Source organism: Salminus brasiliensis, chromosome 15 (genome assembly GCF_030463535.1).
Source record: "Salminus brasiliensis chromosome 15, fSalBra1.hap2, whole genome shotgun sequence".
Lineage (NCBI taxonomy): Eukaryota > Metazoa > Chordata > Actinopteri > Characiformes > Bryconidae > Salminus > Salminus brasiliensis.
Window position 1 is genome coordinate 7,309,457 of NC_132892.1, and position 16,170 is coordinate 7,325,626.

Here is a 16,170-nt window from a genome sequence, read left to right on the forward strand (position 1 = left end):
CTCGTCTGTGAGGGTAAGAACAAAATAGGCAGATAAATATGGAAGTGAAATATGCTACTGTTGTCTTTGTTCAATATGTGATTGCGCTTTGTTTGAGAGAAAACTGAACTGACGGCTTTATTGGGTCGTGCTGTCACCGCTTCTAGATTTTACGATATATCTGAACACTATCCAGCCGGGCGTGTGTCTGCAATTTGAGGGAGCTGCGAACAGTCTTCCAGATACGAACATGCACGCATTTATTATTATCCTTACAACAACCATAGGTCGTGTGTTGTGAGTCATTTGTTTAGGTTTATGTTTTTTATTAACAAAGTTTGACGACATATTTTGTAGCATGGATCACGTCATGCAGTCCATGCTGGTGTTGCATGCTCACACACACACACACACACAACTCATTAACGGGCTAAGGCACTTCTTGGAAATGGCAATTTCTCAGCGACTTAATAAGACTGCGTTACACTTTCCGAGCTCTTACATGAAAAAGGACCCGTGCTCAAGATTACATTGAAGTGGTTGTTACAGGATTGAAAGACGCATGTGGGTGTATAGGAGTTGCATTTTGGTATGTTTTGCTTTATACAGAAATATTAAGTAGCTAAGGCCAGTTCCTCCAGATCCCACCTATGTCTATGTCCGTTTAGCTGCGGCTCAACCTAGTTACCTTATCATCCTATTTGCACAAGGGCGGGTATAATCCACCGAGCTACACGCTATTGTGGCGCAGACGCACCAGCTGCCACCTGCCTCAAGTCACGCGTCTGCTCAATCGCAAACCCGCGTTCAGTCTCCCATATCTTTGTGTCTATCTGCCGAATGTTAAATATTTTAAATAGATGTGAAGGCACAGATAAATTACTTTACAAGAACCGTTATACACCACTGACTAATACTGAGGCTGATATCTCCATACCAATATGGATACTTTTAAAAATCTTCGTGTTCTTTCTGATAGAAATTCTTTGTGATAGAAAGAAAATACTAAACAACAGTATTTAAAAAAAAACAAATAATAGATAATAAATATGCCACAGCGTAAAATTACACGAAGTGCAATTACTACCTACTACTATGAATGGTTTGGATGCTTAATGTTGTGGTGAGGATGCAGGAAATGTTTTCCTCTGATGACTCTTCAATAAACATCACATTTGTGCAGGTGTTGCTGCACAGTAAAACAAGAATCATCACCCCCAGAGTCAGTTAAATCTTTTGATTTGATATATTGATAAGACGTTGAAGCAATGCTATGAGCATTTCTCTCCGAAAGTTTCATTGAAAATATATTGAGAAACAGAAAATATTAGCAGTGAAACTGAAATATATTTTATTTGCAACATTGCATCTATGTGAAGAACATATGATGGAAAATACTTAAAATACTTAAATATTAATTTATTGGGGCAAGAACCTTTCTCAGTACTTCTCACTAACACTGTGTGAAAGCTGCCTTTAGCTGTTGCTATGGTAATATAAGAAGATAACTAAAAACATTCTGCTTGGACCTGTTCAATTACTGAAATTAATTAATGCAAAGTAGGCTTGGACCATGATAATTGCTGATGGAAACTTTTTTTATTTTAAAGTTTGAAATTTCATAAGTTATTTTTCGTTATGTTTAAGGTGTGGGTTTAAAGATTTTACATACCATGTTACTTTGTACAGAACATTTATTATTAGAGTCTTAATATTGCATTGCATTTAATTACATGCTTATTTATTTGCAGATGAAAGGGAGGACATACAAAAGAAAACATTTACAAAATGGATAAACTCACAGTTTGCTAAGGTAAGGTAATCTGTTTTCTGACATATACTGTTGCTCTGTTTGTAAGGGCAGTGGTGGCTCAGCAGTTAGAACTCCAGGCTATTAATGGCAGGGTTGTGGGCTACCCGGGCTCAGCAAGCTGCCACTGTTGGGTCCTTGAGCAAGGGCCTTCACCCTTGCGCTGGAGTTGGCTGCCCACCACTCTGGGTGTGTGTTTACTAGTGTTTGTGTGTGTGTTCACTACCACAGATTTTGCTGTACATAGTACAGTGACAGATACTTGCACCTTTACCTTTATGTGGTATAGATGTAAATATGCAAATAAAATGTACTTCAGTTTAACTGATGATATTCTTTGTTCTACTTTGTGGTCAAAAATAATGTTTGCCATACGGCCTCTTTTCACTGATTATGCAGTGACATGAAGATGTTTGGGCATCCCTAAACTTTCTGTTACTGTGAATAGTAAAGTAAGTAGAAGACTACTCTTCAAAAAGCAGATAGGTTGGGTGACCTGATTAGTTAAATTCAAACTAATATCTAATAAAACATTATAAGCTAGAGCATAGCACAGTCAAGTGAGGAGAACATAAATGCAAGTTAGATTCAGAGTTTAGCAAAAAATACTGATCTCAGGGGAGAGGTTAAATCACATGACTGGAGGGCCATGGGAAGCTCAAAGGCACATACAAGCTGTGTCTAAAACTGTGACATACTAACTATCCCCTAAATGTGAATATCTAAATAACTGGATAGTACACTATATTAGGGAACAGAATTTGATAAGGCAGTGAACGATTTCAGACATGAAATTATGTGTGTGACTCGCTCACTACTGTGCGATATTAGATTGCAGCACATAAACTAATAACATAACTATCGGACCTCAGAAAATCTGCATGCAAGTTTTCAAATCAAATGGATTCCCATCTAAATCCAGACCTAAATGAATTTTCTTTTTTAATTGATCTATTGACATTATTGAGACTTGCAGTATAATTAATTCAAATTAGCATAATTAATAAAAAAAAATGGGTGTGCACACCCCATCTAATGAATGCATTTAGCTACTTTATGTTGCACCCATTGCTGACATCTATTCCCTGTAGAATGTACACAACCTAATGCAATAAATCGGCGAGGTGCCTCTGTCCTCTCAAGTCTTCGGGCCACACACAACAACAGCAGTATCCCTGCTTTGTGTTGTTGCAGTCACACATAGAATATGATTGTCATCTATGTTAAAAATGATGTCTACAACAACAAACTGACCATTTGTCTTCATTGCTCTCCTCATAGTTTATATAGTGTGTTGAATTCACTCTTTAGGCTGGGAGACCCCCTATTGATGACCTCTTCACAGACCTGTGTGATGGTCGTCGTCTTCTGGAGCTTTTAGAGGGCTTGGCTGGACATGAGCTGGTAAGACATGAGCTGGTCTTATGCAATATTTCTTTTTTTTTATGAGAAATAATATTTACAGTCTCAGTTGCTAATCAAACATAATACAAAACATGCAAAAAAGCAAATATAGGTAATACATTGTTACCTATATCCTTAAGAAATTAAACATCAAAATCATCAATATGACCTATGCAAATGTTAGGGCACCTTGTGTAATGTAATGAAAATGTATTATTGAGTTGTGAAAGGCAGAGTACCTGTAAATGTCGTTTCATATTTGATTATCTATGGCCATTTAAACTTAAATACCATAAAATTAAAAAGAAAGAAAAAATAACAAAAGTGTGATTATGCCCTCAATATATTCCTGCACTTCCTGGGTCTGTCTCTAAATGCAACTGCAACTGTCTTAAGATTAAAACAGATCTTTTAGATATGTTTGAAGCTTTAAAACACAAATAACAACAAACAAAAACAACAAACCTTTCAGATATATACAACAGCTGTGTTCAGCTGTTTTACATCCTAGTCCTTGGAACTCCAGTTAGTTCCAGTCTTTGGATTTGGGATGGAGCAAAAAATGTGGAAGTATCAGGTGAGCCCCTAGGACTGGGTTATGAAATGCAGCTGAACACAGCTGCTGTATATATCTGAAAGGTGTTTTAAATATATTGTTATAGTATATCAAGATACTAAATAGAAGATGCACATCCGTGGCTCAGTTCTGTTCTAAAAATACTACAAATCTGTGGCAAGGCCTCAGAAATGTACAAAGCGTAAGTAATTCTAAAATGTGCAGACATCTCTTCACCTTGATATGTAGGTAATAGAGAATGGGATAAAAAGAAAACACATTTTCTGTATTTCTGCATTGATTTTACTTGAACTAATCTTTATCTAATCCCCAAAACTAAATTAAAATAACCACTTTAATAAAAGACTAAACAACATTGCGTTTTTACATTTATTGAGCATCTTTGAAATTCTTTGAGAATTTTTTTAAATCTTTGTTGGAACAACTATGTAAACCTGTTAGTAATTAAAGTGATAGTGAAGGACCGGTGTTTCAATCAAGATGATGGCAATCAGGTGGTAATTTACCAGCCCAGCCTCCCCTCCCCCCATGTTTGTAATTTGACCAACAGTGATCAAAACAATATATTATATCACAGTATATTAAATATGCTTAATTTGTGTATTTGACAAATATCATTATAATATACAGTCTACAATATTCTATGATACGTGATTTCTTCTTTACCTCTCTACCATCCTCTTCACTGTAAAGGTGCACATACTTGTCACTGTACTATGTACAGTGAAATGTGTCCTCCGCATTTAACCCATCTGTGGTAGTGAACACACACACACACACACACACTAGTGAACTAGGGGCAGTGAGTACACACACACACACACCCAGAGCAGTGGGCAGCCAACTCCAGCACCCAGGCAGCAGAGAGGATAAAGGACCCTTTATCCTAGGGTCCAACAGGGACCACTGTTGGACCCTTGAGCAAGGGTCCAACAGTGGCAGCTTGCCGAGCCCAGGTATCGAACCCACAACCCTGTTATCAATAGCCCGGTGCTCTAACCGCTGAGCCACCACTGCCCCGTAATCACTCTGATTATGCCTAAAAGTAATTTCAACCAACTACCAAGAACATTAATCTAATCTACACTAATCTAATCTAATTGGTGCAGGTCCACAATATACTCTCTTTTATTTGAGTTTACAGCTGTTTGCTTTAATGTTTTTTATTTACATGTATGTAGTACTAATTTATATCTGAGGAAAACAGGAAACTGTCAAAGACAAGACTGAGTTTCTAGAGAATATGGGCAATTAAAATATTTTTTCTTCCCAATAATTCTGAAGTGAACTGTAGTTATATATTTTTTGTTTATATAGTTGTATAATATTGTATACCTAGAATTCGTTTAAATTTAAGCATGTAAGAATGAAGTATAAAACACTAATTGCATAAGGAGTTATGAACAGTTTGTCCTCCCCAAGATGTAAAACTACTGTGTGCATTTTACCTGCAGGTGAAAGAGCGTGGCTTCACTAGAGTGCACTCACTCAATAATGTAAACCGTGCACTGCAGATCCTTCAGAAGAACAATGTGAGTTGGAGAAAGAAAAGTTGTCTCAAATAAGTTATGAATAGTAACATTTCATGAATCAGTATAATCTATACAAGTAATAATCAAATATATTTTCAGTGAAATAACATTAGCACAGCAACAATAGTTTTACGTGCTTCAGCTATTAATTCAGTTGCCTAAATATCCAACTGACCTGCTGTTATAATACCTCAAGTATCATTATTTTTGATACCAGTGTTGTTGATTTCTATCTTGATGTATCTTAATTGTAGGTTGAACTAGTGAATATTGGCGGAGCTGACATTGTTGATGGAAACCATAAATTAACTCTGGGACTCATCTGGAGCATAATCCTCCATTGGCAGGTGAGGAGCATGGCATAGTTAGACGCTGTAAGTGTTTGTGATTGTGTGATCATTTATTGAACAGAAGAGAATGAGTTTTTATGTCTTAGTTGCTTAGTTGCCATCAGTGCCCACCGTGTATGTTATGCTTATATTGCTAATCAAAACATATAGCTAAGCAAATCAAATCACTTTTATTGTCACATCACATTACACAGGTGTAAAGGTGAGTGAAAAACTTGGATGCATCTTCCCTCACTGTAGTACAAAAAGAAGAACACAAATTTACAAATAGAAATACTGAATATTTACACAAATAGACATACACTGGATGGGCGTGAGTTTTTGTAGGTGCAGTGTGTCACTATATACTATATTATACTATATTACATTTAAAGCATTATATGCATTCAAACAGGGTGGCCAGGGAATACCAGGAGAGCACACCTTTGGCCATTGCTGCAGTGCTGCATTAGCAAGATGTGTGATTTTTACCTTTTACATTAATGGGCATATAATGAAATTATTGTTGTGGCTTCAGATTGGTTTTGTAGTTCCTAATGCATAGTGCTAATATATTTATTTAAATCAACATTAACTTATTGTGATGCATCAAGTCTAGATAAATTGTATAGGATTACTATACTTCTCAAAAATGCAATTAAAATTCTCTGCTCAAACCTTATTAGGCAAATGCAGTAATAACTGGCAAAAATAAACTGCATTTATTTGAAAAAATATATATAGTAGTTTGTATTTTTCTTCAATTAAGTTTAGAATGACTTGCAACTGATGAAGAAACTGGTGCAATCTTTACACTGCATGACTAATTCTGGTTGTTAGGCAAGGGGGTACGCAACCAAGTATATAAAAAACAAATGATGCATATAAATGAAAATATTGTGAGCTTAGATAATCAAGTAATTACAGTATTTTCTGTTATTACAAATCAAATCACATTAGCTTATCTTCCTATTTTTTCCCTATACAGGTCAAGGATGTGATGAAAGATGTGATGGCAGACTTAAAACAAAACAACAGTGAAAAGATTTTGTTGAGCTGGGTTAGACAATCCACTAAGAATTATCCACAGGTCAATGTTGTGAACTTTTCTAGCAGCTGGGAAGATGGTTTAGCCTTCAGTGCACTCATCCACAGCCACAGGTTAGTTTATTTTCTTGTAAACATTTTAAGTTTTCTCAAGCAGTTGAGCATTAAAAACATTCTTTTTGGTTGTATTTTTCTTTTTACAAGACCAGAGTTGTTTGACTGGGCTATGGTGGATCAGATGGATAAAGCAATTGAAAGGTTGGACTATGCATTCAGTATTGCTGAGAGGCATTTGGGCATTGAAAAACTGCTTGACCCAGAAGGTATGAGCTATTCTCATATGCGTGATGTGTACATTTATTTGAAGAACTGGTGCAAAATTGAGCATTCATTACAGTGTGAAAATGTGAAATGCAATGCACACAATGCATTACATTTTCATGGTAACATGCAAAATATGTAACAAAACAAAAAAATAGCAAATCAGCTATTACAATGTTTTCACATCGGTTCATCTCTACTGAAAAAAACAATGCACAAGGATTTGCATTTAAAAATTTTATTTGTGTCACAATTGAAAACAATACAATGCACATGAAATGCAATGAACATGAGATTGCGTTTAAAAACTGACAAGCAGAAGATTTGCCAAAGTGAAAAGTAAAAGACCCATTCCATAGATGTAATAGTGTGAGGATTTCCATTAAGAATGAAATGCATGAATGAATTTGTGTCAGAATTGAACACAAACCACATTAAAGTGCAATAATTTCAACTGCATTATTTTACTGTGTAGCACTGTGAATGTGCCAAAAAAATTGCAATGCACATGATTCAATTTTATTAAGAGCAATGGGGTATCGTGCCACAATGAAATGTAACCACTGTCTCTTATGATTGGCTTTAATCTATGCGCAGAAAAAGCAAGAAGTGTCTATGTTGCATGAAATCAGAGCCCATCAGTAAGGAGAGTTTACTCAGAAAGGAACAAACACCTATTTAAGAAATGCAGTTGGTCGACTTCAGCTCTACCTTCAACAGCACAGTTCTGTCCGGACTGATTAAAGGTAAAGGTGCACGTATTCGTCACTGTACAGTGTGGACTGTACAGCGAAATGTGTCCTCCGCATTTAACCCATCTGGTAGTGAACACACACTCACACACACACACGTGTTAGGGGCAGTGAGTACACACACACACCCAGAGCGGTGGGCAGCCAACTCCAGCGCCCGGGGAGCAGAGAGGGTAAAGGGCCTTGCTCAAGGGCCCAACAGTGGCAGCTTGCCACTGTTGATTAGCTGCGTCACTGTCTGGTGTGGCAGTGACACTGCTGCTGACCCTGCAGTGAGTTGTAAAAACTGGCCGGTGTGTCACCGTAGCTGCCTTCCACCTATACAGGACCTCTACAACAAGACCCTTCTCTGACCACATCCTGTCACTTCCTCCTACAATTCCTGCCATCTTTTTGTGTACCTGTTGATTTTAAAACCCCATTAACAATATTTGATGTAACAAAAGTTTCAGAAAGTGCTTATAATTGTCTTTGTTAAATTAGCAGTGCAGTACACCCAACATAAGCCTATACTAGCCTATCCCTGCATAGATCAGCGTTCAGTCTTTTAAGAGTCCAGTTTCACTTCATGAAGACTTTGGTGATTAATGAGTTTTATTATTGAATTTGGTGTTTACATAACATAATTTACCAGGGTCCTGATGCTGTATTATAGTAAACTACTATTTGGAGGATGCCTCTCTTTATCTCTCTTGCAAAGTTAAATTAAGAGTTAAGTTGCAGAGGTCAAATTATGAGAATGTAACTTACTTGTTGCACCTTCTGCAATCTTGGCTACATTAAATATAATTACTAATGTTTTAAAAATGTTTTTAGAAGATAACAGGTGGATTTAGCAATACTTCTAAATGAACTGTCCTTGTTGTTGGGCTCTGATCTGAATCAAGATATGTCATGTTTTTACTGGATTGATAATTGATAATTGATAATAACGCTTAAAAAAGATTTTGGTTGAAAACACCCACTTCTGACTGTGATTGAACAGTGATTACATTTAGATCTGGCACAAATATCGCATTTGCTTGTAATTAAATGCAATCTCATGCATTGCAGTTTGTTTTGGGAAGGTTACAGTGCCACACAGTAGAATAATACAGTTAAGCTGATACAGCTAAGTTACAGTTAATACAGTTAAGCTGGTTTGTGTTCAGGTCTGAACCAAATTAATAAATTAATAAAGAAACAAAATATATTGCTTCATATTTTTTCCTCCAGTTTTAAAGGTTAGATAGATAGATAGATAGATATAGAAGAAGAAAGCAATACAACCACAGTATATCTCATACAATCTCATCTTTTTGACTCAGTATTTGTTGATGTATGTGTTTATACATTCTTTTGGTCCCATCCTGTAGATGTGGCTACAGCTCATCCAGATAAGAAGTCTATAATTATGTACGTCACCTCCCTGTTTCAAGTCCTGCCTCATGGTGTGAGTATGGAAGCTATCCAAGAAGTTGAGACTCTTCCTCGAGCTGTAGTAACTAAAGAGGAGCTCTTCCATTTTCAAACACAACAGCGCTACTCCCAACAGGTCAGTTTCCCTTCAAACATTAGTAATGGGTAGGAGAAACAAATGATGATGTTAGACTTGTTTGTCCCCTTTATGTTTTGTAGTAGCTATCAAAAAAGAATCTCAGTGGCTCCTGTGTGTAGGTCTATCAATACACAGTCAACCAACACTATAATGATTTAGGTTAAACATTCTCACTTTTTGATTTTTTCCAGTTTTGTTTTTCCAAATTTTGCCTGACCTTGCATCCTTTGTCTATGTTCTGGCTTAATTGTGCATATGCTATCTCCTGTTAGGATATTACTTGTGTCATGTTTGTTGTCTGCTTGGTTTTATTTTTGGTGTCTTTCAGATCACAGTCAGTGTAGCTCAGAGTCAAGTTAGGAGCCCGTCTCCTTCAAATAAGCCACGATACAAAAGTTATGCCTTTACTCAAGCTGCATATGTCAAGACACCTGAACTAAAAAGAAAGAACCCTATCACACAGGTTAGTTTCTCTAAAGTATCCCTTGTCTTCCTTGAAGCCTTACATTCTGTGTATAATGGTGTTAGAAATATCATACTTTAGCTGTACATTGTTAAAAGTATAAGATTCTTGAGGAACTGTTGGAGCTTCTTTAATTTGAAAGCATTAAACTTAGTATTGCTGTGTTAACAGCTTCATTACCAGCCTATGCACGAATGCATGAGCCTATAGAAGAGTCAATCTTTTCAAGGCAATTAGTGAAGCTTGTTGGTGAGGTTTTCTGGCTTTGCCAAAGTGTAAATGGCACATGCAGGCAGTTTCGTGGTGGTTGACTCGGTCTGGACGGCAGGCTGCAAAAGGGACACCTAGTCAATGTCAATCTTACACCAGCATCGGTCCAGAAAACAGGGCTGTTCATCTCAGCAAGAAGAATAACACAAAGAGAGTCAGTTTGACTTAGCACAATGTGTAAGGTAAAATTGAGGGCAGAGAATGACTGCTAAAAATGACTGACTAGAACATTATTCCAAAACTATGTTGTATGTAAAAGATCTTCCCCCTGTGGTAATTATAAAATGTCAGATGCTTGTTGTTTGGGGTATGTATTAAGAAACATTTAAAACTGCTAAACTGCAAATCGAACCAGTCTCTAGCACTGGTTTGTTGTGCACAGATTTGTTGTGCAGCCTCAAAGTGGATTTCCTAAATAAGTCAAGAATGGTTTCTGGATTAAATATTAGGGGGTTATATAGTGGAGCCAAATAAAAAGGTCTTTGGTACAAAATCATTTCTTATTTGTGGATTTGTTTTCTTAGAAGTGTGGGGGTTGGTGTGATTATCTAGATGCTTATCTTCGTGAATTATCTCTGAGTAATGACCCCTCTCACATCCTGTTTCAGCAAATTGTCCACCCTCGTTTTACACTTAAAAACCCTGCAAACTGTTCTACACACTTTCAGTACACACATTTTAGTAAATTGTGTTAGGCAAAGGGTTGCCTAATTTGGCTGTGAGCCTTTGTACTAAACATTTAAAACATTTAAAAATCTGCTTCTTTGGTCTTAATTCCTTTACTTTATATGTTCATTTAGTTTACAGTTCTGGGGAGTTAATTCATTTTACATCATTACTTTCATCTGTTGCACTAGACTGTGTGTCAACATCGCAATTATGAACATTCTTCATTACATGAAACAGTTCCTCCAACCCTTCAAAGCCACCACATTCCAACCTCACAGTCCAATTTTGAACCACCCTGATTTTATCTGCCATTACATGTTCCTTTAATGCTTGCAAATGTTTCTCTTGGAAAACAAATTAAGAGCAACTTGAATTTTCTTAATAGAAGAAAATGTGAATGCACAAAAAATATATATTCTGTAAAAAAAAGGTTGACTATAAAAAAATTAATAGTTGTGATAAGAAGCAATTTTACTGGATTAATTTTTTTAATCTTTATAAATGTTTTAAATCATTTTTGAATCTATGAAGTGGCCTGTGGAATGTCAAGCTTCATTTGTTGAACTTTCTGTACCTCTTGCAGGCCCTGGAAAGGCCAGAAGATATATGGCCCACCCTTAGTCCTCTTCCTCAAGGCTCAACCCAGCTAGAGAGTTACCAGAGTGCTCTGGAAGAGGTGCTGACTTGGCTCCTGTCTGCTGAGGATGGCTTGCAGGCTCAGCCACCTATCTCCTCTTTTGTGGAAGAAGTAAAAGAGCAGTTTCACACTCATGAGGTAATATGTAGTATGTGGGAGTATAGTCTAATGTTGTAGAATGACATTGCAGATAGCAGTTCCTGGCTCAAGTGCATATACTTTCCGTTATGACAAACTGAAATTATTTTAAATAAAACATGCAAAAGGTTTAAATTACTACGTATTCTTGTTGCATAACTGACAAGTTAGATTAAGTTGAGTTTCTGTTAATGAATTAAGGTACAGTATTTATAAGACTTTTATAGGTGAGCTCTTTACTGACCTCTTTTAGGCAGTGCAGTTTATCTTATTTTTACTCTGTCACTTTTTATGGGTAAATATTGTAACTTCACATAACACATTACTTGTAATTCACTTTGCAAGTCTAGTGCTCAAATGCTGAAATCTTAGAATTGGTATTATGTTTAACTTTCTTAGAAAGAAACTTTTTCGCAACTCACCGCATTAGAGCACATAAGAGAAACAAAGGTGCTTTTATGGTTGAAGGATAATTACTAACATTAACTATGAAGGTTACAGAAAATTAAGGGTATTTGTGAACATGATTAGGTTGCAGGAAAATTAAGAAGAGACTGAACAAACTCATAAAGAGGGCCGGTTCTGTCCTGGGGTGCTTCTTAGACCCAGTGCAGGTGGTGGGAGACAGGAGGATGACAGCCAAGCTGACATCCATGCTGGAGAACAGCTCCCACCCCATGCATGAGACTCTGGCATCCCTGGGCAGCTCCTTTAGTGACAGGCTGCTTCATCCCAAGTGTGTGAAGGAGCGGTATCGCAGGTCCTTCCTTCCTGCTGCCGTCAGACTCTACAACCAGCAATGCTCCGAGCGGACCACATACACACAAACTTAACTACACACACATGTTCAGGGAACAGAGGTCCCCCCCACACACACACACACACGTGCAATTAAGAGTCATTTGCAATAACCTGTAAATAATATTGTTGTTGCTTTTTTAATTCTTATTTATATTGTGTATATAGTGTAAATTATTCATCTATATTTTACTTTTTTTGTAACTGAGTGTCTTGCTATCCCTTTCTGCTGTGACACTGAGAATTTATTATTTATATTTGCTAAATGCCAGAAAAAATGAGAGAGGGCATTTTTTAAGGCAAATTTTATTACTTTCTCAACGTAATAAAAGTCAACATTTTAAATACACCAAGATTACTATGCCTTTAAACAACTTGGGACAGCCCATATAATAATGTCATGTTTTTGGAAACTTCTTATAGGTTCATTGGCAACATCAAGTTAATTAGAGACACACCTGTGGATGCATTTTAAGGCACACCGGAAACACACTGCTTCCTTGTGTAACATCATGGGAAAGTCGAAAGAAATCAGCCAAGATATCAGGAAGAGAATAGTGTACTTGCACAAGCCTGGCTCATCCTTGGGTGCAATTTTTTACATTTTCTACATATATATTCTATATATATTTTCTATATATAATATTTACATTGTAATACACTGTATGAACCTATATAAGCATGTTGGACATCCTATTCAATGAAACCACAATGGGTATTAATATGGATTTGCAACTTCTGGAATGCACACTATTTGGACAATATAGTGTAGTGTTCACCTCAATCTAACTAGTCTAAACAGATAAGCAAACACAAACATAGGGGCTGAAAACCTGAACAGATTGAATTGCAATGCCTATAGCATGTTATGTGTTTAGAATAAAACCATTATGTGAATACTTGCTACTAAGGTCTCAGGCATGTGGACATCCTATTCAATAAAACCACAATGGGCATTAATATGGATTTGCAACTTCTGGAATACACGCTATTTGGACAATATAGTGTAGTGTTCACCTCAATCTAACTAGTCTAAACAGATAAGTAAACACAAACATAGGGGCTGAAAAACTGAACAGATTAAATTGCAATGCCTACAGCATGTTATGTTCAGAATAAAACCATTATGTGAATACTTGCTACTAAGGTTTCAGGCATGTGTGTGATTGTCTTTGACACTTGCTTTTAGGGCTACATGGTTGAGCTGACTTCTCATCAGGGCAGTGTAGGTAGAGTGCTAAAGGCAGGGAGCATCCTTCTGGCCGAAGGACAGCTGTCTGAGGATGAGGAGAATGAAATTCGTGAACAGATGAACCTTCTAAACTCTCGCTGGGAACATCTCCGTGTGGCCAGTATGGAACGACAAAGCAGGTATTACAGAGTTAAAATGTACACCCCCTACAGGCAAACCTGACCAATGCCATATTAAAGATGCTGTAAAAAAAGAAATTGATTGGAAATCTGATTGACCAGCAAAGCTGCACATAGATCCCTTCCTTAAACCAGTTGCATGCCACCATCTACAGTTTTTAAATATTCAGTGATTGCCATTCAAACAATAACAGCATGACATCATGCATGGTCATACTGTGCTCTACAATAGCAGTCAAGTTTTTTCAATTTCTAAGCAGTGTTTTGCATGAACTGCCTCAACTGCCTTTTTTGTAAAACTTAATTTTTCTTAATCATATCCTGTCATCACATTATATTATTTAGTGAAGGCCTAAAGGCCACATGAAGTTTGGAGGTCTGTAGCAATTGACAGAAAGTTGGCGACCTCTGCACACAATGCCCTTCAGCATCCACTGACCTTGCTCTCTCATTTTACGTGGCCTACCACTTCGTGGCTGAGTTGCTGTAGTTTCCATTCGCTTCCACTTTGTTATAATACCACTGACGGTTGACTGTGGAATATTTAGTAGTGAGGAAATTTTAACGACTGGTTGCACAGGTGGCATCCTATCATGGTACCACGCTGGAATTCACTGAGCCCCTGAGAGCGACCCATTCTTTCACAAATGTTTGTAGAAGCAGAAGCATGCCTAGGTGCTTGGTTTTATACACCTGGAATTAACTGGAACACCTGAATTCAATTATTTGGATGGGTGAATGAATATGTTTGCCAATATAGTGTATCTTACAACAGTTAGCGTCACCCATTCACAAAAATGAGGCCACAGATGACACTAGTGAAAAAAATGGAAAATTGAAAATGGAAAACTATTTGTTGTGTTGTGGAAACAACCAGGTAGTTTTGCAAGTTTACTGGATGAAACCACTGGACAAAACAATTTTATGATAGTGAAGAAAAACATAAATCAAAACAAAAATCATGCTAAATATATAAGAAGGTTTAAAAATGGTCAAATAAATGAGATTAAAGATGAATTAAAGACCCCATCACCCCAGTAAAAAAAAAACGAGTGTGTTTCTAGCTTCGCTCTCTTTCCTCTCTAGGCCAGGGAATTAGGGCTTATCTCTTGAAGTCTTGCCAAGACCGCTCTCCTGCCCAAACTAACCTATGTTTACCAACCTAGGAATTGAACCCTCTCATATCTGAAATGGCCCCTGGCCCAATTAGGATTTGCCACCACACACTCAGCATTTACCCCCTATATGGGAACATAGAACATACATTGTAAAAAAAAAAATACTTTGAGATGAAAGGCGTGAAATAGTGTATGTGTAAGAATGTGTGCTGTGACGTGTAGAATGTGTGTGTGTGTGTGTGTAATGTACAGACATCTTGGAGCCTAACTGTCTGTTGTTATTCTAGCAAAAGACACTGTAAAGACAATTCCAAGGCAAATGAAACATCTAATCTATCATGTTCTACTAACTGGTACATTATGATCTACGCATTTATATGAACTTTAATAACACTCTTTTTAATGATTATATTTATTTGATTATTTCAAGGCTTCATGACGTTTTAATGGACTTGCAGCATCAGCAGCTGAAGCAGCTAACTACCTGGTTGGATGTTACTGAAGCTCGAGTTAAACGAATGGGAGCGCAGCCTTTAGGTCCAGAACTTGAGGATGTGAAACACCAAATAGAAGAGCACAAAGTATGTAATTTTCCCCCTTTCTTTTCTAGCAGAGCTAAAAGGCAACCACAACATTAATTTGTAGCCACACATATACTTTGATATACTTTGTAACGATTAAGCAATAATGTTCATTGTTAATTTTTGGCTATCTAAAGCTGTTGCAAGAGGATCTGGAGATGGAGCAGGTACGAGTGAACTCTCTGACTCACATGGTGGTGGTAGTAGATGAGAACAGTGGAGATGGCGCCACTGCTGCACTGGAGGAGAAACTACAGGTGAAAACTGATTTTTTTCTTTCAGAAACTGTATTTACTGAACTGAACTAGTTTACTATGATATGCAACTGATGGCTGCATCAGGTGTATGTAGATTACTTAGAGAAATCTAAACAATTCTGTACAGGACTAAACTAAACAGAAGTAGCTAATATAATGCAACATATATTATTGGACCCACCAAATGTACGCTACTCACATACAGGTATTTGGCTTTCGGTTGTGGAATTGGTGATTTCCTCATCTTAAATTTACTGAAAAAATTAACAACAACAATGGTGGGTATACCCCAACACAAAATGCCTATGTCTCAATAACTTGTCATGTGCCCATCAATTACAGCTTGACAATGACGTCTCATGCTGTTCACAAGTCAATTTATTGTCTCCTGAGGCATGGCATCCCACTCTTCATGAAGAGTAACCCTCAGTTCATTGAGGTTCTGGGGTACAGAGTTACGAGCCTTAGAAAACCTATAGGATCAGCTGAGTCGCTGTGTAGAGGCTCATAACTCTGTTGATTCCATAGGTTTTCTATGAAATTCAGGTCTGGAGAAAGTTCAGGCCACTCCATTTGAGGT

General features: G+C 37.1%; 1 protein-coding gene across 5 annotated transcripts in view; it reads left to right on the top strand.

Moving 5' to 3' along the window:
• dmd (dystrophin) overlaps window positions 1–16,170 on the top strand; it is a 126,125-nt gene continuing 109,955 nt past the window's right edge. For 3 of the 5 annotated variants that reach the window (XR_011977596.1, XM_072658014.1, XM_072658016.1), the window contains exons 1-9: window positions 5,570–5,649; window positions 6,620–6,792; window positions 6,883–7,001; window positions 9,107–9,285; window positions 9,617–9,751; window positions 11,274–11,465; window positions 13,453–13,634; window positions 15,183–15,333; window positions 15,471–15,590. Coding sequence is in view for 4 of the 5 variants with exons in the window: in XM_072658014.1 (XP_072514115.1) it covers window positions 6,632–6,792; window positions 6,883–7,001; window positions 9,107–9,285; window positions 9,617–9,751; window positions 11,274–11,465; window positions 13,453–13,634; window positions 15,183–15,333; window positions 15,471–15,590 (1,239 nt within the window). In the remaining variant the exon portion in view is untranslated. Of the gene's footprint in view, window positions 14–1,730; window positions 1,793–3,100; window positions 3,194–5,224; window positions 5,303–5,556; window positions 5,650–6,619; window positions 6,793–6,882; window positions 7,002–9,106; window positions 9,286–9,616; window positions 9,752–11,273; window positions 11,466–13,452; window positions 13,635–15,182; window positions 15,334–15,470; window positions 15,591–16,170 lie in introns of those variants that run through there. The other 2 variants (XM_072658015.1, XM_072658019.1) reach the window with 1 other exon arrangement.